This window comes from Esox lucius, chromosome 4, assembly GCF_011004845.1.
Source record: "Esox lucius isolate fEsoLuc1 chromosome 4, fEsoLuc1.pri, whole genome shotgun sequence".
In the NCBI taxonomy this organism is placed as follows: domain Eukaryota; kingdom Metazoa; phylum Chordata; class Actinopteri; order Esociformes; family Esocidae; genus Esox; species Esox lucius.
In genome coordinates this window covers 25,370,352-25,394,326 of record NC_047572.1, presented here as the reverse complement: position 1 = coordinate 25,394,326, position 23,975 = coordinate 25,370,352, and the positions used below count along the sequence as shown (strand labels likewise).

The 23,975-nt window shown below is 45.5% G+C and overlaps 1 protein-coding gene across 3 annotated transcripts in view; it reads right to left on the bottom strand.

Moving 5' to 3' along the window:
- The window catches only part of unc5a (unc-5 netrin receptor A), a 241,772-nt gene that overhangs the window by 58,216 nt on the left and 159,581 nt on the right, over positions 1–23,975 (bottom strand). For 2 of the 3 annotated variants that reach the window (XM_020045944.3, XM_010900291.4), the window contains exons 4-7: positions 20,123–20,226; positions 17,498–17,678; positions 11,422–11,589; positions 2,138–2,302 (exon numbers count right to left, since the gene is read on the bottom strand). In XM_020045944.3, coding sequence (XP_019901503.2) covers positions 2,138–2,302; positions 11,422–11,589; positions 17,498–17,678; positions 20,123–20,226 — 618 coding nt within the window. The remainder of the gene's footprint in view (positions 1–2,137; positions 2,303–11,421; positions 11,590–17,497; positions 17,679–20,122; positions 20,227–23,975) is intronic. The other variant, XM_020045945.3, reaches the window with a different exon arrangement.

The following is a 23,975-nucleotide window of genomic DNA, read 5'->3' as shown; positions in this document are numbered from 1 at the left end:
TGGTCTGCAGTGAGGCAGATTTCAGTGGAAAGCTGCCAGACTGGGTCCACAATTGATGGTCCACTGTATTCATCCACATTACACTCTAGGCTGACCTCTTGCCTGTCTGTACCGCGCGCACACACACACACACACACATGTTTGTACAGCTACCCTCATGGGGACCAGAAAATAGAAATTGCATGCTCCCTTGCCCTAATCATAACCCTAAACCTAACCCTAACCCTAATCTAACCCTAACCTTAATCTCAATAAAGTAAAATGTTGCCTAAACTTAACCTAGATGTAAAGTCTAACCTTAACCCTAAACTTAACCAACAACACCTGGACCTTAAAGAAACCCCAATACTAACTATAAAATAAATTGTAAGTTTTACCCTAAACCTAAACCCTGAGCAGGAAATTGACTTTTGCCTCACAGGGACCGGTAAAAGGTCCCAATGAGCACATTTCTTTCCGGTTTTACTATACTCATTGGACATTGACATTGTACAGGGGGAGAGGGTAAAAGCAAAAGTCTAGAAGTTTATTGAAAATTCAAAAAAAGGTCAGAGATTACATTTGGGCTTAGATAACATTAAGGCTTATGATTAGTTATTAATGCACAGTGTCTTTAACTTAATTAACTATTCTGCAAACAAAGTCCATGCAGACTACAACATGTTAGCTTTCTAGCTAGTCCGATAATAGACTCTCAGAGCAGTCACTGAAAAATACCCTTGCAAGGTACTTTATCTTGCTGAAACTAACATCAGTTAACCAGCAGCCATTTATTTGTGATAATATGCTAAACATAACACAAAATATACAGCTTACAGAGCTGTTTGTCACATAACATAGTTAAAGGATCTACTGATTTGGCCAAATTATTTCGTTTTTCCCTGAGACTGCTGTGTGCATCAGTGTTGGGTAAACAATGCTGTTCAGTCTTAAAGAAACAGCACACAGTTTAAAAACTACACGATTGGCTTCATTCTGTGCAAATGTTGACAATCAGTAGGCCAATGAAAATCTTAAATGACGGGGAAAGCACTTGTTTGTAATGTGTAACCAAAGGCATCCACAAATACAGAAACAGGCCAAATATAAGCAAATGTCTGCACACTCATCAACTGAATATGCAAACACACACTGAATCAAGACTATATCTTAATTTACCCAGTTTGTCAGATTTTCTTTTACCATTCAAACAGATTCCATGAGCACTGTGACGTGGATTGTAATTAGATTGGCAATGAAGTCCAATTGACTGTTTGATTGTGCACTTAATTCAATCAATCTTACGGAACTGTCTCTGGAAAACTAGGAAATAAAAAATGTCAAATTTAATTACGTTGAACACTGACATGAAATACTGACTGTTGGCGTACTTAGATCCAAAGTATAGGCATTGGCATCAACCCTCAAAAATATAATAACAGTAGTCATTCTTTAGTGTGTGTGTGTGTGTACATACTGCATTTGCCCTAACCCACTAATTATTGTATCAATCAATCAATCAATGTTAATCTGATGACTGTTATTCATATTTTTCCCATTAGCCCACTGGTGCGCTAGCTTGGCGCTGTAGCTCCTGTCATGGGACGGCTCATTTATGTCTTCATGTACACATCAGTCACATGATCACCTCACGTCGTGACAGGAGCCATCTCTAATGGGAGGGGTCAACCACTGGAACCATGGTAATGCATCACCATAATAAATAACAGTGTAGACGGTATGTAATATTAGCAGAAGCACTTAATGGAGTTGACTTGTTTTGAAGTAGGCTTAACCCAGACAGAGGTTGGAACGTCCCGTGCTCTGACCTGTAGGGAAGGACCATGATGTCTCTTCAAGCATCCTTCTGTCGCCATGGTGAACCACACCATGGAGACAGCTGAACGTCAGCGTGTGTGTGTGTGTGGAGAGGAGTTGTTCAGTACTATGTGTGTGTGTGTGTGTGTGCATGAGTCTGTGTGTGTGTGTGATTATGTGTCTGTGCGTCAGTGAATCTGTCTGTGTGCATGAGAGAGCCTGTGCGCGTGTGTGTGCGCATGAGTCTGTGTGTGTGTGTGTGTGTGTTTGCACCTCAAGTCTACATTGTATACTAAAACAGGACAAATAGTTTCCAGAGATAATATTTTATCAGACTTACTCTGTGGACACTGCTGGCTGGTGCAGTTGAGAGACTGGAGGTCAATGCCCTGGCAGTCTTTGCCCCCAGTGCCAGGTGATGGCTGGGTACACTCTCTGCTCCGCCACATGGAACAGTCAGCTCCGCACGCAGACCATTTAGACCACTCACTCCAACCTCCATCTACTGAACACAGGGATAGGCACACGGTCAGAAAGACAGGCACACGGTCAGACAGGCACACAGTCAGACAGACAGGCACACAGTCAGACAGACAGGCAGACAGATAGGCACACAGTCAGACAGACAGGCAAAGGTTCATAAACAGACAGACAGGCAAAGGTTCATAAACAGACAGATGGGCAAACGGTCAGAGAGACAAACAGGCACACGGTCAGAGAGACAGGCAAAGGTTCAGAAACAGACAGACGGGCAAACGGTCCGAGAGACAGACGGGCACACAGTCAGAGAGACAGGCATACAGTCAAAGAGACAGGCACACAGTCAGAGAGACAGGCACACAGTCAGAGAGACAGGCAAAGGTTCAAAAACAGACAGATGGGCACACAGTCAGAGAGACAGGCAAAGGTTCAAAAACAGACAGACAGGCACATGGTCTGAGAGACAGGCAAGCGGTCAGAGACAGACAGACAGGCACACGGTCAGAGGGACAGGAACACGGTCAAAGAGACAGACAGGCACACAGTCGTAAAGACAGATAAATGGTCGGAGACAGACAGACAGGCATGGGTTCGGAGACAGACACGCGGTCGAAGAGACAGATAGCCACGGTCAATTGGATAGACTGACCTACGACCGGACTGGACTGAGTTAGGTTACAGTCACATATATCTGTGACATACCTGGGCAGGAGCCCTTTACAGAGGTGTCTGAGATGAGGCAGGTTATCTACTTTAACATACAGATCATGGATCCCAATAATCTGAGGTAAGGCAGGTTATCTACCTAAACATACAGCCACTAGCATGGTTGAGTTACTGCTACAGATCCACAACGCAATATTATCCTACTGGTAGATGAGCTCCTGAGAAATTGACATCCTGCAGGTAATCTGGTGTATACAATATACTGTGGAGAAGAAGCTGTCCGGTTTCAGAACATTCCGGAGGGCAGGCAGCATGGCCAGTCCCTCGGTCACACAGCTGGCCCTCATTGGGGCCGAGGCATGAACAGACAACGGCGCGAAAGTGAAGGAGCCAGAGCCTGACAGCACACCAAGCTGCTCTGCCCTCACCGCTGCTCTGCCCAGGCAACGGGGGGAGACGAAGAGGGAGACGAAGAGGGAGACGAAGAGGGAGAAAGACAGCGAGGAGATGGAAGGTGCAGAGGCCGCCATGATGCAACCACCTACACTAAATCCACCTAAAATCGGCACCACGAGGCCGCCCGTTCCCTTTTTACGAATTTTGTCTGTTAATAAAACGCCCTCCAGGGCCCTGTATTCTTGTCATGTTTCTGTTTCAATTATTCACGATCGGAAAAACCCGGACGTTGGCTTTATATGTAGGTAAAACCTTTAAATCAAGTGTGCATTACTGCGCTATGACTCAGAGGTTATCGTTGTCCCTTCACACAGTTACACACCGTTCAAATGAAGGATCCAGATACGCCATGAATGACAACTACCACCTAAATAATGCAGCGGACAACAAGTCCAACATGTCTGCTGGTATTTTTCCCATCTGAGAGAACACCTTCTTCCCACGACACTTACGCTGCCAATTCTGTACAATCGAAATAAACAATCTACATTGGTCATATTGATTTCTCCTGATCGCTCAGTTATACTTAGTGCCTGGGCGAGGATACATCATTAATACTGGCAATGGAATTCCGCCGAACAAAGCAGAACCACAATGGCGCACAGATGGACGAAAACCAATTGTATGGCCTCAACAAAGTTGACAGAAGAAACAACTCGGCCAGTAGCTAGGACAATAACTAACCAAATAGGGAGTCTGATATGCTTTGACAGAGCAAACAGACTAGGACTGCACATCTGTCTCTCTGGGAGGCCCCAAATATACCCCCAATGACACCCCGTATATTTAGTTGTTAGGAGCTTAATAAGGCTAAAATACAGCACAAGTGTTCAGCTGGAAGGAGACACACACACACACACACACAGACACACACAAACACACACAGACACACACACACACGAATACTCTCCAGGTTGACAGGGCAGAGGAAGGATCTGGAAGGTTAGCAACAGGCTAATGGGAACCCAAGCTATAATGAGCTCTCTGGGGAAACCAAATCACTATAGCCTCACACACACCACACTCGCACACATACATACATACACAAACACATACACACACACACACACACACACACATACACCACACAAGCATACATACACCTATATTTTGAGGTCATACCCTTTGCCCTTAAGATACTCCAGGATTAATGAGCACAAAGCCTCATGGTCCAGGTCAGCAGGGGTTGATTGCTCCAAATGCATTGAGAGTTGTGGAGAAAGCAAAGTGTCTGTATGTGTATATTTCTGTGTGTTTCTGTCTGTGTGCGTATGTTGGTTTGTGTCTGCATGTGGATGTGGATGTGTTTGTGGGTGTGTGTGTGTGTGTGTGTGGGTGTGTGTATGTGCGTGTGTGTGTGCATCTGCATTCAGTGACAAATCCCCAACCCACTTAAAAATTTACCCTTTGTCTAGGAAATCCTGTTCTATGGTTGCTTTGGAGAAATTGGGATATTCGTTGATTTTTGCATAAGAAAATGGGTGTTTCTATTATTATTGTTTTAATAGTAATAACTCCCATCTAAGGTACTGGTATCTCCAGTCACGCATTGTACCACCCTTTGAGTTAATTCATCTCAACGCCAACCGTCCACTCGCCACAGATTATCTAGTTACAATTTCCTCTTCAGTCCTTCCATGTCCATTAGATGTCTCATAGGTTTTTAACCTTGCAGTCTGCATTCGATCTGCTGATACTACCCAAAAAAAGAAACATACAACACATTCCCAAGAGTACAATGCTTCCCCAATGCCAAACTCTGGGCCGCCAAGGTTACGGTCTGCAGGTCACACACGGACATTGATGTCTCATCGCTGTGGAACCAGAACACTTCCACAATGTCTGGTTAAGTTCAGGTATCAACGCCAATTGGTTGAGTAAAGGGTTAAGGTCTGGAATACATCCCAAACTACACCAAACAAACAAGCAGGTTGGAGGTTTGGTGTGGAATTGTGCCAAGCACAGATTGAACCTTCTAACGGCCCTCCCAATCACTGATCAAGACACCAGTACTGTGGAGAGAAGAGGAGAGGAGGGGAGAGGAGGAGACATAAGAGTAGAGCAGGGGACAGAGGAGGAGAGAAGGGGAGAGGACAGGAGGGGAGAAGGGAGAGGAGGGGGGAGCAGCGGAGACGAGGAGGTCTGTAATACAATAACCCAGGGCCAGTGCCACTTGAACACGTTGTGAAGGGCAGAGGCAGAGGGCATCACACGTCTCTTCATCTGGCGCAGGGGGGGCCAGCTTCAGCCGCTTTATTTATTTGCATCCACATTAACAATGGCGCAGCGGTTCCCCGGCGTCCGAGGCTCTGCGCGTGTGACAGCAAACTAGCAGACACCTACGGATGTCGCGCCCTTGAAGAGTCCGAAGGAGGCACGCAATTACTTTGTGAGCTCAGCAGGTTTAGAGTCACGGTGCAGAAAAAAAAAACTCCCTAGATGTGTGTGTGTGTGTGTGTGTGTGTGTGTGCGTGTGCGTGTGTGAGTGCATTTCTGTGTGTCTTCCTGTGTCTCTGTGTGTGTGTGTATGTGTGTGTCTTCCTGTGTCTCTGTGTTTGTGTGTGTATACGTGTGTGTGTTTCAGATTTTAATTTCATGATCTGTGTTGCTGTCCTCACTTAGCTATTTCAAACGGTAGAATCTGTGTGTAAAGATTGCCAAAAATACCTTTCATTAGGTCAATGACAACGAAACGTACTGCGACCTAAGTCAGCGCAATAAACACGACATGACGCTCCACAGTGGGCTCTGTGCAGAGCTTGCAGTCCAGCCGTTTTTATTTGTTACCTCGTTTGTTCCCATCATACTTATTTAGTCGAGCACTTCATCTGATCCGGAGGAAAATGCAGAGAATATCAAACACGCTAGGGGGCAGAGAGCCTGTATTTCCATCCTAGGCACATTAATGTAGACCCTCTAATTCCTTATACAGTTCACTACAGTTACATCCTAGTTCCTATGAGCGCAGGTGTACTATGACAGGAATAGGTGACATTCAGGAGGCAGACTGATGACATGAATCTAGCTGGGAGATGGTATGGGATCACCTATTATTTCTTACCAGTCACCAGGGTTCCCTAGTGGTTCTCAGGGGTAAACCGGGTAACCTGTTGGTTCTGGCCAGTAACCAAGGAAACCTATTGGTCCTGATCAGTCGCCAGGGTAGCCTAGGGGTTCTTGGAGGGAAAACCTTTTGGTGAGACCATGTGACCAGTAACCGAAAGGTTGAATCCCAGAGCCGGCAAGATAAAGGAACATTTGTTCTGTCCCCGAGGTAGGCCGTTACCCTATCTCTTTCAGGTAATTGCTGAAAGAGGATGTGTTCTTAGTCATATTACTTTCCTAGGAAAATACAGGTACATACGATTGAATACATTTACAAGGCAACATCCTTCAAACGTTGATCTAACGTCAAGTTTCCTGATGCCACGCTTGTGCTGTCCCGGTCAGAGACGGTGTTGACACAGCTAATTGGAACGTCAGCAAGACAAAGGCGCTGATCATGGACTACAGGAAACAGAGGGACCAGCATGACATCATCCACATCCATGGGCTTGGATCGGGTCCAGAACTTCTACCTCAGCGTCTCAGACGGATGTACAAGTCGACACTCCCAGGTGGGAAAACTCCTCCCTCTCCTGAGCCTGGTCATGGGCCCTCAAAAAGTTCTGACGCGGTGACACTGACTGGCTGCCTCCCTCTTGTTATGGCAACAACACTCCCCTAGAACACAGGACACTCCAGAGGGGGGGACTGAACGGCAGAGTTCATCAGGGCTCCGCGCAATCCAGGGCCTGACTTATCAGTCACACATAAGCCCTGACCCGTGAGCAAAGCATGCGTGTGTTCCTTTCCCTGCAGCGTGAGATTTACCAATATGAACCCGATGCATCCACATCTCCAACGCAAACGCACAGTTGTGGAGTCACACACTGTTGGAGTAATTAACACAGTCCAAAATAGGAAAAGAAAAATCAATGTTTGTCCTTGTTATCTAAAATGAACATGGATGGAGTTACAGGCTGGCTTCTAGGATTCGGAAAAATGTTTTAGATGGCTGCAGCCTGTCTCTCTCTCTCTTTCTCTCTCTCTGTCTCACATACACAGACACACAAACACATACATACACACATTCTCTCAGTGTGCTTGCACCATTCAGTGTGTTTATTTTCTATCTGGCAAATCAATCTCTGTCTTCCCTGGAACACCTAGGGGACAGGAGGAATGCTATTTAAATAATTCACACCTGTGTGTGTTTGTGGGTCTGTATATGTATTTGTCTGCATGTGTTTGTTCATGTGTCTGTGTCTGAAACTGTGTGTGTGTGTGTGTGTGAGTGAGAGAGAGTATGTGTGTTTGTGAGTCTGTGTGTTCAAGAGTCTGTGTGTTAAAGAGTTTGTGTGTGCAGTACCAGTAAGCATTCTCCTCATGTTTGTTGTTTTCCAGGATGTTGGTCCCAGGTTTGTTTGTTAGATTTTTTTTATATGAATGAGCTTCAGCAGTACTATCCTCAGGCTGCTGCCAGAAGGGAAGATTTGGTCCCTGAAGAATACTTATGTGTTGACTGTTAGTCTTCTTTCTGATTGGAGGCTATGTGATCTCAGCCTTCAAGTTATCTGTCATCTGTCAGGTGACATCTGCTGTTGTCAGTGGATCTGTCACCTCTGGACCCGATGAAACCATCTCTGTGGGCTCACACCTGGTTAACCAGGGTTACAACCAACAGAAGGGCAGCTCTCCAGGAACAGATAATATGGTGGTATTATGGTATAATGGTATGTTGGTATCATGGTATTGTGATGTGATGGTATGGTGGTTTGGTGGTGTGATGTATGATGGTAAAATATCATTGTGGTATGAAAATATTGTGGTGATATGGTATAATGGTATGGTGGTATCATGGTATTGTGATGTGATGGTATGGTGGTATCATGGTATTGTAGTGTGATGGTATGGTGGTAGCATGGTATTGTGATGTGATGGTATGGTGGTAGCATGGTATTGTAGTGTGATGGTATGGTGGTAGCATGGTATTGTGATGTGATGGTATGGTGGTAGCATGGTATTGTGGTGTGATGGTATGATGGTATTGTATTTGGTATAATGTGGTGTAACTTAAAATGTGCCATATCTACAATTTGGCATTCATACTACATCTAATATGTTCTGATGGTAGACCAAAAAATTGCTCTGCATATAAAAACAACAATTCAACAATCTACCACACTGCTCCAATCTATCATCAATTATTTTATACTCTTCCCCCCATAAAAAACACAAAAAGCACTACATAACTAATGATCAACAAAGAATTCTGTCTGGAGAATAATGAATGGATTCCTAAAGCACGACCACTGCTACAACATGGTTTAAGGCAGCATGATAAACTACAGAATGACCGCGGGCAGAAAGAGAATCCATAAGCCAAGCAAACTTCAGCCGGAAGAATTACCAAAAACAAACCTTGACAAGTACTGTATTCAAATGTCAGACGTGTCAAATCATCATATACATTACTCACACTGAACTGTGTCCCAATTTCACCATATTCCCAACATAGATCACTGAGATTTACGATCACTGGTCAAAGGTAGTACACTAAAAACTGAAAATTATAACATTTGAGACGCAGCCTGAATACACAGTACATTACATTTCCATTAATTTAATTCAGTCTCCTCACTGACCGTGTCATTAGTCTGCAGTTAACAATGGCAGAGAACATGTCCCAAATTACTCTCTCTCCCTATATATATACATATTCATATGTGTGTGTGAAATCCTTATCTTCTCTCCATTCTCTACTCCTCCTTCTCATTCAAGCCCAATCTCTCCCTTGCTCCTCCACATACATCCAGCACGCAATTCAATCCCACTGTTCGTGGATCGCGTGAGGCCAGGTAATCATGATTTATCCCGACTCCGGTCAAGAATCTCCTGATTCTGATTAAGGTAATGTCCTGGTGGTTGTGCTTGTTGAGCTGTGACAGCTGACTGATAGGCCGACGCTGAGTGCTTTGGTCTCCGCTAGCCGCGGTGTGGAGGTCCCCCCAGTGTGCCGACGAGACCGGAGAGGTGCCTCCTTTGATTAGAGACACAGCCTCGTCATCACCGATCGACCTGGCGGTACGGCGCGGGGCCGGCCAGGGGGCCGACAACGTGGAGAGGATGTACAGGGAGTGAGAAAGACAGACGGAGAGAGACAGAGAGTAAACGAAGGAGGCAGAAAGAAAGAGCACCGTTTCCCAGAAAGACAAAAGCAACGCCGGCCAATGTGTGATGGAGGTCAGGCCGCAGACCGGCCCTCATTTATAAAGAGGACACGCGGTGTCTGGAGGACTGGCCTCACCCGCCTCCTCGTTCTCAATTCGGACAAATCACTCCCTGTCCCCTATGTAGTGCGCTTCTTTTAACCAGGGCTCGATGCAAGGCTGCCGCTTGTAATGCGGCCGCAGTCCCCCGTGCAATGCCTGTTCCAGTGCCCTTAGGGTTGAATTACGCTGAGACTCCCGAGGAAGGCCGGAACAATACCAGCCCACCGTGGAGCCGCGCTAAATCTTCTTAAAGCTCACCGAGGTGTCCTGAGTTGTCTTGTTGTAGGAGCGCCTTCCTCCCCCAGAGGTTCAACCAACGCGTGGCCTGTTTTAATCATAAGAAATATACCCCGTTCCGCCAAATGTCAAATCCCAGCGCTGCTTGGTCACACCCCTGCACTGCGTTCTCGGGGAGCATCCTGCCTGCTGCCGCTTTCGGTAGCGTCTGGTTGCCTGCCCCGGGAGTGCACATGCGGAGAGGCTGTAATGAGGTCTCTGATTGGTTGTGGGGATTAAGACTCTGGTTTTGATGGCAGCCGGTACAGTAGACTGGGTGGAGGTGTAGGGACCACGCTTCGGAGGGAGTGTGGCATCTTTTTGGGGGGGATATTGTCTGCTGGCCAGCAATGCAGACTAAAGCCTCACCAGACCCACCAGAAGAGCAGTAGTAGTTTGATAGCTATGCTGATTCCCTCGCTCCCTCACACTTTCCATCTCTCTCTCCCTTCCTTTATCACTGACATTTACATTTGAGTCATTTAGCAGAGCTATTTACAGGAACAATTAATGTTAAGTGCCTTGCTCAATGGCACTGCAACCCATTTTTTACTTTGTCAATTGGGGATTGAAACAAATGATTTAAAGTTCTCCAATTCTAGCCAGCAGGAAGCTAGACATCTCTCTCTGTCCCTCTCCTCTTGCCTGCCAGGAATCAATACGTTGCTCAGAATCATGCAGCGAGTGGAAGAAAGAATGTGTGTGAGAGTGTGTGTGTGTATGTGTGTGATTTGCCACCATTCCAGGGGAGGGCAAGGGAATCCCAGATGTGGTAACTGGTAAGATGCAGACATTGGCGTCCTGTCAAACCCTAATTCAACTGTGAGTGAGACCTGTTTAGTACATGACTGAAGCGCCAAACAATAAACACGTCTTTCTGGAGACTGGGACAGACTCCCAAACGGCAAACTATTTCCTTTTTAGTGCACTACTTTATACCACAAGCAAATGGGACCTTAATCCAAAGGAATGCACCATTTAGCGAAGTGTGCCCTCTGGGACTTAATCTATAGCTTTGTCTCCTAGGAGAACCAGAGAAGTGATGATAAAAACGTATGGGAGTAAAGAGACGAGACAGAGGCATAGAGAGGAGAGAGAGAAGTTGAGACAGAGATTGGGAACACATACATTCCACTCCTCAAAACAATCTAACCAAAGAAAATACACCCAACAACCAAGCTGTTCAATATACCCAACTCCAAAAACAAAAACTAAATGACAAGCAAAACCGAGCAGCTAGTCAAGTAAATAAAGATGAACTACAACAATGATGCATGATGCAAACATTTGTATTGGAGCCACAGACAAAGCAAGCAGCCACAGGAAACAAAATTGCTAAGCCAATCAAAACTATGCGGAAGCGGAGCCAAACTGTAGGAAGCCCATCAGCATTGCCTGGCAGATGAGCGATCGAGTGGTGTCGCGGTGTTACCTGGGCAGGTGGCAGTACAGGCGCTTTTCTGGACATTCTGCCCGTCGCAGGCCACGCCCCCGTTCAGTGGTGTGGGATTTGTGCAGCTTCTGCTCCTCCGCTGCCAGCCCCGCCCACAAACCGCGCTGCACGCCGACCATGTTGTCCAGGTAGACCAACCGCCGTTCACTGTTACCGTGATGGACGACGGATGGGAAGGGAAGGAGTTAGGGCGGGATTGAAGAGAGAGGAGGCGATGAAGGGAGAGAGGAGGGTTGGGAAGGAGATGTTGGATGTAGAAACAGGGAGATGGACAGATAGATGGATGGAAGGATGAAGGATGGTGGGATGAAGGGACACATCGATAGAGACATATAGGAATGGGGGATGAATTAATAAGGGCATGAGGGGATAGAGGGATACAGTGAGAGAGGGATGTTGGGATAGAAGAGTATAGAGAGGGATGATGGGATGAGGAGATATAGGGATACAAAGAGGGATGATGGGATGATGGGATTGAGGGATACAGAGAGGGATATAGGGATACAGAGATGCAGGGATACAGAGAGGGATGATGGGATGAGGGGATAGAGGGATACAGAGAGGGATGATGGGATATAGGGATACAGAGAGGGATGATGGGATGAGGGGATAGAGGGATAGAGAGAGGGATGATGGGATGAGGGGATATAGGGATACAAAGAGGGATGATGGGACAGTGGGATACAGAGGGGGATGATGGGATAGAGGGATAAAGAGAGGGATGATGGCATGAGGGGATAGAAGGATGATGGGATGAGAGGATAGAGGGATACAGAGAGGGATGATGGCATGAGGGGATAGAGGGATGATGGCATGAGGGGATAGAGGGATATAGGGAGGGATGATGGGATACAGGGACAGTGGAATGAGGGATAGAGGAATAAAGGAATGTGGGATAAAGGTATGGAGGGATGCATGATACAGGGATAATGGATGGAAGGGACAAACAGCCAGGGTTACCCCACATGCTTCACATATTGGTGTTCTTATGTGAATGTTCAATAGCCAGCTCTCACAGCATGTTGCTAGGTATTGAACACATATAGATCAGCTAACCCAATCACATGACATAGCAATCTGTCCAACTGCAGCCAAGGCAGCGCAATGTCTCAAATGTAGTTGGGCGACACATCAACCAGAGGCTTCAGCTCTGTGAGTGCTGTCCCTCCAGGATTTTAACAATGTCAACAACTCCCTTCCCTCATGTAAATACTTGCATAAGGGCACTATTTGCACCAAAATAATTCAAATAATTGCACACAACTGACGTATGATCAGGAACTGTCATGATATACCAGGTCAGTCAACGACCAGTACACCAGTGGATTCAACCCGGACTACAATCAACTGTAGGAGCAAAGGGTCCTTTTTCCCTACAGAGAACACTTCTCATTCCACTCCAGATCAGAGCTCTTTGGGCCTCGGGTCGAAAGCATGAACTAGAATTGAAATACTGTAGGGAGCCATTTTGTCACAAAGCCAATGTGCAGAACGAGCGGCGTGGGCTCCATGCTGGGTTAATGACAGGGCTACCAGCAGCGGGCGGGAGACAACACCAGGAAAGAATGGAGACAAAGTGGCCACTGTGGGAGACAGGAAAAAATGCAACACTCTCCTAATGTTGACTGGGAACAGGACAGAACCTGACACTTTGTTAATATGAAGGTGGGATAAAACGTGGCACGCTCTTGCTGTTGGCCTTAGTTCCATATTGAAGAGCACCGACTAGAGAAAGACAAAGACACCTGGTCCTGTACTTCACTACATCTCTCAAAGACACCTGGTCCTGTACTTCACTACATCTCTCAAAGACACCTGGTCCTGTACTTCACTACATCTCTCAAAGACACCTGGTCCTGTACTTCACTACATCTCTCAAAGACACCTGGTCCTGTACTTCACTACATCTCTCAAAGACACCTGGTCCTGTACTTCACTACATCTCTCAAAGACACCTGGTCCTGTACTTCACTACATCTCCCAAAAACACCTGGTCCTGTACTTCACTACATCTCTCAAAGACACCTGGTCCTGTACTTCACTACATCTCCCAAATACCTCTGGTCCTTTACTACACTACAGCTTCCAAAGACAGCTGCTCCTGAATTGAACTACATTTCCCAAAGACACCCTGCTCCTCTACTGAAATAAATCTCCTAAAAGGTATGGAAAATCTATAACACGACTACACTGAAAACATCTGTGACTAGAAGTCAATGTGTGTACAACACTCTTACACCCATCGGTCTTTAATGCGCTTATATAGAGCTACAGTACAACTTATGTCACCTCAAAAAAAGTTATTGGATTTCCTGAGAAACACCAGCACCAAGAGTTTGTCTTGGTTCCCTGTCTTTCCTAAATACAAACTTTAATCATACTAGTATTTGTAAAGAGAGTCGTATATTAAACTACCTTACTAGTAATATTGGGCCGATGACATGAAGTCTAACTCAGCGAAAAGGTAGCCTCCACAAATGAAAAACAAGTTTGAAAAGCCTTGTTTGTCTTTCAGTTCATAAGCTGTAGACAAATTACAAAACAAGAACAATCAGGAATAGCTGAACTGCTTAAAAGAAAAACTTGGAAAAAGTGAACTTAAAACTTAATGTAACAATTATTACATTTTTCAGCATGCAACTGCTTGAAAATGCCAATCCACTTGTAAAGCCAACCCTTTAAAAACTGGGTGGTGATTAATGTATTCCTGCTTGGTATTTCTGGGCAGAACAATTCCATGTGAGGGTTCCCTAACTCTAGACTACATCACCATGCAATTTACCATGTCCTTTTCAAACTTCCCAATAAAAGGTATGGCAACTCTTATTTTACTCCACTCCAAGTAAGCGCAGCTGACTAACTGACTGGTAGACTGACTAGCTGGCTAACTTATTACAATGACTATAAATGGTGAATTATTCCTGATGCTGATGTGTTTGTGTATGTGTTTATATCAGTGTGTGTGTTTGTGAGCGTGTGTGTGTTTGTGTACGTGTGTGTCCTTTTCCAGTGTGCTTACTGTGAGAGTTCACCGCTTGCATCATGGGAATAATTGGATCATGGAAGTTGATTAGCTGGAATCAAGTGGTCTGAATTCTAATCAAGTCTCAGTATTTACCCTCCTGGCTCGCAGTCCTGTCAGCTAACAAGACTGTCCGCCTGTCACAAGCAGAACCCTATTTTATTTCAAGTGCACTGCTTCTGACCAAAGCCATATGGGCTGTCTGAGGAACAGTGTGCGGTTTGGGAAGCAGAATCCATCTCCCTTCTTCCTAGATGAACTGATGTGTTGACTTTGAAACCTTTAGTCTGCAACTGCTGTTCTCGCTCCCTGCAGAACCACAGACCTCCCTCATTTCCTTGTAAATTGCTTTGCCTGGATGCTCTCTCTCTCTCTCTCTCTCTCTCTCTCCATCCCTCCACAGACCTCAGCATTTAAAGCAGTTATGTTCCGTCCCTCTCCCTCCTGGCCTGGTGGCTGAATCACTTCCTTGGCCTCTCTGCGATTGATTGTCCACCTCGGCAGGTAAATTGCCAAGCAGCTCTGCCCCTGATTACCTTTTAGTGCAGAGTGGCTCCAAAACAACAGAATGGCTGTTCTTGTTACCATGAATTCACCACAATCCCTTTCCTGCTCTCCTCCCCCTGCCCTCCCTCTTACCCCATGGAGCCAAACGCAGGCATGCCTCCTAAATGCCACAGCACTCATTGTATGGTGAACTACTCCTAAGCAGAACATGCAGGGCTTGCGTAAGGAACTTTTTCCTGTATATTTCTTTGCTGAAATGTAGTGCACTACACAGGGACTAGGGCCCCATAGAAGTGCACTACATAGGGGATAGGGTGGCATTTTGGACTTTCATAACTCGCTATTTTAAACGGAACAGTCAGATCTGACCTCTGAAAATGCTAAATACATACATTTACATATTAGAATGTGAAGCCATGCCGAATACCTCAGGTAGTAAGTACATGACAAGCTTTTTTGAAATGGGCATATTCACCAAAAATGATTTTCCTACAATTCCACGGACAATAGAAGAGAATTGGCAGCCTTGTCACGCATTTAGTATGGGTTGAGGCTAAATCAAATTGCACATACAAGCAACCTGCAATTCATGCTCAATTTCTCAGGGTCTTGGGGCATAAGTGCAAGGTTTCATTGATTGACATTATGAAAAAGACTAACAATAGGATGCAAATGTGTCTCACCGTTCTGTTCAATTCAGCTCTTTTATATCAGAGAAATAAAGACATCTCCAGGCCAATACTAACAATTATCAGTCACAAGTTACATAACTAATCAAGTATCATCTTAGGTACTGTTTTTTTTTTATAATTCATTATCATTCTCCATCTCTTCTTCTAACCCTGGAGGCTGATTCTCTCACAGAGGGGAAAACACCCTAAACTACTGTACATTTTGAAGCGGCATGCTCTGAATTAAATTTGGCACATATTAACAATGTTCGGTAAGAATATGAGGTGAATCTCTCCACCTCATAATCCACACATCATTTATTTATCAAAAAGAAATTTTGCAAAAAGAAATAGCTTCCTGAATTTTTAGTTTTTTTGCTACGGATACTTGAAGTGAATTTTGAAGCCTAAAATTACAGAATACTGTACTTGAAGAGTTAGATTAAGTCTCCGAAATGGCACACTTTGTTTGCGTTTTGAAGGCAATAGGGCATCATTTGGGACACACACTACTGTAGAAGCTACACTACTGCCATTGAGCGTTCAGCGTAGCCGTCAGTCATCAACAGTTAAGGAACGCCTTTGAAATAAATGACAACCGCTATACTATTCCTGTTGTGTCTCAGCCAATGGCAGAATCCAAGCCTCACAAAATGCTGAGGTTCAATTATCGATGGCTGACACACACATTCTTTCAGTCAGGTGTTTCTGAGGTAGCAGGTAGAACATCACTTTAATGTGATGCTGGTGCCAAGGCAACGTGACAATTGTAGTGTATCTATGTAACTGTACTATGAACATTTGATTGTCTGCCTCATGGAATACCTTAGTGTAAACGTACTGGACACTTCACCGAATCAGGCTGCATTTCTGGCTCCTACACACACAGTTACCACTTTTACCATTTCCTCCTTGGCTACTAGGCCACCATGTTGGCTCTGCTGTTAGCATGTAAAGGTAGAGAGCTGCATTAGGCTGAGCCTTAATGAATACAGTAGTGCCATGGGGGACCTCTGGGGTGTATGGGGATGAGATGTGTGTCTGAATCTTAATAAAGGTCAACGCTACGTTGTTATTTACAGTTTGCTGTTAATTCAATTTCCCTTCAACATCTCTGCCTCCTGGGAGACCTAGGAAGCACAGGGCTTATACTGGAAGATAGAAGGCTGTGTCAATATCAGCTGTGTCAGAATCAGCAGCCTGTCTCTGTGACAGTATCAGCTGGTTGCCTTTGTGTCAGTATCAGTTGTGTGTCTCTAAGTCAATATCAGCTGCCTCTCTCTGTGACAGTATTACCTGGGTGTTTCTGTGTCAGTATCAGCTGGGTGTATCTGTGTCAGTATCAGCTGGGTGTATCTGTCAGTATCAGCTGGGTGTATCTGTCAGTATCAGCTGGGTGTGTCAGTGTCAGTATTGTGCCTTGTCAGTATCAGCAAAGTGTCTGTGACTGGGTGTGTCGTGTTAGTTGGACAGCACAGACACATCCAGTCACAAACAGCAGAAGGTATGAGTCCATATTTCTATATTTTCTGACAGTGGAAACTAGCATGAGAGGAGAATCATCACATCACTCGCAGACTGTGGCTGTTTGGGAGGTTTTAAAGTGTGCCAACATTCAAAACAACACAGCTTTGAATGTGTTGAAGTGTGGGCTTGGCCGTGCGTGTGATTGAAAAGTTTATCACAGAGGCCTAGACACTCTGTCTCAATATCAACATTCTTGGCACAATCTTTCCTTTGGACTTTATGCTCTGACTCTCTAAACATTTATTACCTTTGTGGACAATACATTGACCCCAGTCTGGCCTGATGTGTGTGTCCTTGCGTGGATGTGTGTGTGTGTGTACGTACGTACCATAAACCAGCACCGTGGCGGAGGAGCTCTTGCGTCGAGCCACAATGTTCTTTGCCACACAGGTGTAGTTGGCGGTGTCTGCCAGCCGGGCCTGTTTGATGATCAGATTATGGTCCGCAGTTACCAAGAAATTGGGGTCAGTCACTGGGTCGATCACATCCTCATTCCTCTGCCACTCGACCTGGAAATAACATACCTGGATGTTTCACACAGCTGTGCTGCCAGTGGTGGACAACATATAGAAACAGACGACACGGCATCCACACACCGGTCACATAAATATTATATGACAATGAGGTAGATAAACGCTGTGTTAAAATAAAGCCATAGACTGTTATTAGCATGAATGCATTTGAAGTCAATGTACGCTAGGATAAAAAAAAAAGCAAAGGTAAGTTACATGCTTGCACAACTTGCTAGGGGTTTAGTCCTGGTGAATAAGCCTTGTCTGAGTGCATTGCTAGATTAGAGGTTCTTGCTTCCTGCGCATCCAAGCTAGCTCTGCTCTTTGTCTGATTAGCTACCTCTGTCATGCTCTGACTGACTAGCTAGCTCTGCTCATTGTCTGACAGACTAGCGACCTCTGCTCCATGTCTGACTGAATAGAAAGCTCAGCCTACCATCTGACTGACTAGCTAGCTTTGCTCCTTGTCTGAGTGACTGACTAGCTATCTCTGTTCCTTGTCTGACTGACAAACTAGCTCTGCCTACCGTCTGGCTGACTGACTAGCTACCTTTTGCTTCTTGCCTGAGTTACTAACTAGTTCTCTTCTCATTATCAGACTGACTGACATGCTAGCTCTACTTTTTGTCTGACTGACTAGCTAGCTCACTTGGCTACTTGTCTGACTGACTAGCCAGCTCTGCTCTTTGTCCTGACATGCCCTTCAGACCATCTGCAGGTGTCAAACACAAACTGTCCCTACTCAGCTGCACTCTATTCCAGCGATGTTCAGCATTTCAGGTATGACCCAAAAAGCATCCTACTGGAATAACTAGACTAGGTCCAGTAAGGCTTAGAGCACAGTAGTGCAATACGTATATAGGGTGTAGTTCCACATGGGACATCGGTTCAGACTGTGGTTTCTGTTACTGTGATGTCAACCGATCATAGCAGGTGTACAAATAAGAAAATAAACGCTTGAGTAGAGGTCCACAAATCGGGGAGAAAACAAACCCAGGTTGAAGAAGACTTGTCTCTGAAACTAAGTTTCAAAGTAGGCTGTGCTGCCTGAAGTCTGTTGACGTAGCTCAGACAGAACCCCTATGGTCTCTGCTGTTGGACATTACAGAGAGGACTGCTACTGCAAATACACAGCCAGACATGATAACGGTTTGTCCTCCGGTTATATAATGACAACCCAAACCAATAAAGAGAAAACAAAGACAACTACTTGACACACTGGAAGGAATCAACCAAAGAAAGAATCCAATTGGAATTCTACCTTTCCCTAAACAGAAAGTACACACTAGACACCCAAAATTAGGGGGGAAAAAATTTACTATGTTCAGACTCAGTGAGCATGGCGTTGGTTTTGAGGGAATCCGCCGTGAGCCGAGCTGGAAGATGGATGATGTGCACACTGCACACACAATGAGGTGAAAGCAGATGTGCACTTCCTAAACTACTGCCAAATGTACCCCCACAGCAGAGAGGCCCAGAGACAGAGGGAGAGGTCTCTGAACGCTAACCAACATGAGATATGCCAAGCGTCTCCACATCTGCCGGAGCATGAATGAGGCATAAGAGCACTAAGTGATGGGACACACTGTCCGTGGGTGCGTGTGCTTGAATGCATGGCCGTTTGATCCAGCGCTGTTGGATAGGATGAGACAGTGATTTAGTGCTTTGTTCGGATGGGCAAGTAATAATAAATCAATAAGGGGCAAATAATTAGATATATAATTCTTGACGAGGCAAAGGTCTCTCCAAAAATGGCACCCTATGTTATTTTACTAAACTATTGTTGAGTGGGGTCCAGTAGCGCTATTGGCAACCATCTGGAACCAATCCTGTCACTCGAAGGAGCAGTTGTGTCCTGCTAAATCCCAAGTGGACTCTTCCTTAAGTGGACTTGACTCTCAGTCATCCATTTGCACATTCACACACGCTTCTGCCATTTGCAGTGTCCCAAAACTGAGGGAGTGAAAATGATCAGGGTTCTAGAGGCTAATTAGACCCTCCAGTGGGACCTTCAAGCGAGTGTGCAGCCTCCGCTAGCAAAGTGGACCCCCATTAGACAACTGGGTTACTTTGGAGTTTGCACAATTTCACGCAAAAGAATGGATAAAAGGTGTAATGGAACCCAAATGACATGACTTTGCTTATCTGATTTTGAGACTTGACAAATACGTGAAGTACGAAATTAAATGTTAAATTTTTTCAATGTTTTCTTCTTAAACAATAGGAGGGATATGTACATATGAATTTCAGGCTTGTTTTATTAGCTAAAATGTATCATGAATTGTATCATTCAAGTCATGAGTGTGTCCTGAAGTTGATGATTTTATTAAACCCCGAGCCACTCAGTGGAAGTGACCCTAAGAGATTCGTCAGCAACGTGACCATGGAGGAAGCGCGTAGTGGATAAGGGTCAGTTTTGAGATTCCTTGAACCACTCTCACCTCGGCCGGTGGTACGCCCTCTGGAGGGTGACAGCGTAACAACACTTCCTGGTCCAAGGCCACCTCTTTCCCGATCGGCTCCTCCTCAAAATTCTTTCTCAGGTCTGAGGAGGGAAAATCGTAATCTTTTATTGTAGCATTTGTAGCTTTGGGCAGAGAAAACTGAAAACATATGAAACATTAGATCATAAGGCAACATTCAGTCATGGCAAATGAAAGCCATCTCCTCCTGGTGGGGCCTTGAGGAAAGGCACTAAACTCCTAAACATCTTCAGGGTCACTGCACTGTGATGTCACTGTGCTTCTACCTCTCAAAGTTGTGTGTGTCCCAGAGGGATAGGCTAAGCAAAAAAGACAAAGGATAAACAAAGGATGGCTAATCCATTTATCTTTGTCCCACTTCTTTGTATTGCACAAACATGTTTTTCCTACTCCACAAGATTTCTGATAATACACAGTGGTTTCCAGTGAGCAGTTAATAGCTTATTTCTCACTTGCTGTCTCTCTCTTTCTTCTTCCTCTCTTATCCTGTCTTTCCTGTAACCCCCCCCCATCCTCCCCCTCTTTCTTCCCTATTTCCCTCCCCCTCTCTCTCCCCTACTCTACATCCCCTTCTCTCTACCCCCCCTCCCTCCCTCTCCCTGTCTGAGATGGATCCATTACACACCATGTTGCTGCATTACACTGCCTGAGTGGTTTAGTGTGTGTGTGTGTGTGTGAGTATGTAGGTGTGTGTATATATATATATATGTCTGTGTATGTATGTTTGTGTGTATATGTACGTGTGTGTGGGTGTCTATATATCTATGTGTGTGTGTGTGTCTACTGCCAGAGGGGATAAAGGCATCAACAGAAACCAATTGCATTAACCCCCTGCCCAGTGCCCGCCAACCCTCCCGGGCTAGAGAAAGAGGGACATGGAGATGACCCAGCATGCATCGTGAGAGGGGATGGGAGATGACCCAGCATGCATCGTGAGAGGGGATGGGAGATGACCCAGCATGCATCGTGAGAGGGGATGGGAGATGACCCAGCATGCATCGTGAGAGGGACTTGGAGATGACCCAGCATGCATCGTGAGAGGGACTTGGAGATGACCCAGCATGCATCGTGAGAGGGGATGGGAGATGACCCAGCATGCATCGTGAGAGGGGATGGGAGATGACCCAGCATGCCTCGTGAGAGGGACTTGGAGATGACCCAGTATGCATCGTGAGAGGGACTTGGAGATGACCCAGCATGCCTCGTGAGAGGGACTTGGAGATGACCCAGCATGCCTCGTGAGAGGGGATGGGAGATGACCCAGCATGCATCGTGAGAGGGGATGGGAGATGACCCAGCATGCATCGTGAGAGGGGATGGGAGATGACCCAGTATGCATCGTGAGAGGGACTTGGAGATGACCCAGCATGCCTCGTGAGAGGGACTTGGAGATGACCCAGCATGCCTCGTGAGAGGGGATGGGAGATGACCCAGCATGCATCGTGAGAGGGGATGGGAGATGACCCAGCATGCATCGTGAGAGGGGATGGGAGATGACCCAGCATGCATCGTGAGAGGGGATGGGAGATGACCCAGCATGCATCGTGAGAGGGGATGGGAGATGACCCAGCATGTATCGTGAGAGGGACTTGGAGATGACCCAGCATGCATCGTGAGAGGCACTGGAGGACAAGGCGGAGACCATTTACCTTGACAGTCTGGGAGGTTGCTTGCCTGTCTGAATAACTGCTGGGGACACCACAGGTCTTGCTAACTGTCTGACTGTTTGGGAGGCTGATTGCCTGTCTCACTGCCTACCTGTCTGGGAGGCTACTTGTGTGTCTGTCAGTCTGTCTGTGCATCCAGGTACTGCCAGGAGGCACATTCACGTTAATGTTTTTTTTTTATAGATGTGGAACTTAGCATTCTGGGTAGATACACAGAGTGGGTAGCATGCCCAGCTGATAAGTGTCAGCATTTATGAGAGGAAATAACTGAGCATATAGAGTTGGATAAATACCAAGAACTAAACCAGTTGGCTGAATACCAGAAACAAAACTAGTATGAATGTCATGAACAAAACTAGTTAGATGAATTCCAGGGGCAGAACAAGATGAATACACCACAGATAAAAAGGAATAATTTGCTTTAAATCCAAATTATTTCCAACTACTTTTAGAAGGTGCCAAAAATATTGTCTGGGCTACTTTACAAGATTGTAAATTATTCACATTTTCTTTTGAACTGCACACTAAAGAAATGCCTATGTAGATACCGACATATTTGAGGGTATGGCTGTAACATCATCTCTGATTGTCTGACTGGTGAGAGTATGGTTGTAACATCATCTGTTTGTCTGACTGGTGAGAGTATGGTTGTAACATCATATCTGATTGTCTGACTGGTGAGAGTATGGTTGTAACATCATCTGTTTGTCTGACTGGTGAGCATATGGTTGTAACATCATCTCTGTTTGTCTGACTGGTGAGAGTATGGTTGTAACATCATCCCTGATTGTCTGACTGGTGAGAGTTTGGTTGTAACATCATCTGTTTGTCTGACTGGTGAGAGTATGGCTGTAACTTCATCTGTTTGCCTGACTGGTGAGCATATGGTTGTAACATCATCTCTGTTTATCTGACTGGTGAGAGTATGACTGTAAAATCATCCCTGTTTGTCTGACTGGTGAGAGTATGGCTGTAACATCATCTCTGTTTATCTGACTGGTGAGAGTATGGCTGTAACTTCATCTGTTTGCCTGACTGGTGAGAATATGTTTGTAACATCATCTGTTTGTCTGACTGGTGAGAGTATGGCTGTAACATCTCTGTTCATCTGACTGGGGAGAGTATGGCTGTAATTTCATCTGTTTGCCTGACTGGTGAGAATATGGCTGTAACATCATCTGTTTGTCTGACTGGTGAGAATATGGCTGTAACATCATCTGTTTGTCTGACTGGTGAGGGTATTGCTGTAACATCAGGTCTGTCTGTCTGTTGAGGCTGCTACTGCATTCTTACCAAGGCTATTTGTGGTTTTCCTTAAAGCAGCTGCTCTCCCTGTCCCCTGACCAGACTGATCATGTTTAATTGTATTGACCTCCAGTTTGACCCTCTGGGGGGACAGCAGTTGCTATCTTGTCCTTAAACCCATCCTGTCAGATTTCTTCCTACGGCTGATTCACAATGTCTTCCTTAAAGACGCTGCCTTTTCTGTCTCCTGTCCAGGCTGTTCATGGTTAGGGAAACATTAAGACCTCCGGAGATCTATTTGACATTCAGTTTAATTACAACTGATTTGATGGAGTCGGGGGAGAGGCTAACAGACCTGGAAGGTTCAAATAAGTGTATGTTTGTGCCCATCATGAGGATGTGTGTCTTTATCCCACAGCTTAGTGACTTGGCGGCTTAATGAGTGTATTTTGAGACGGTGTTCACAGAGTTTCAGACTGTAGCAGTTTTCCTCTGTTCCGACTCCATCTTCATTTCCATCTCTGTCTGTCTGAAATAATGCATATTTATGTGTGAATTACTGGAGGGGGTAAGCTATAAAACATCCAGATGCAAACTGGCTTCCTTTAATAAAAGCTTTTGAGGCTGAGGCTGGGTTGGGGGAGGGGGGGGGGTGTCTATCTGCCTTTAGGTTCTTCATCATTCTCTCTTTTCTCACTCAATCTAGATCGTTTGCGCTCCCTCTCTATGCCACTCTTTTCTGTCCTTCCCTATCTTGTGCTCTCTCCCCTTTAATCTCCCCTTTCCCTCTCCTTCTCACTCTCTCCCTCTCTCTGTCCTAGATTTAGCACCGCCTCACACCCATAAATCTACAGTGTATATTGGCATTACTCTCTTCACTGATTGCTGATATATCTACT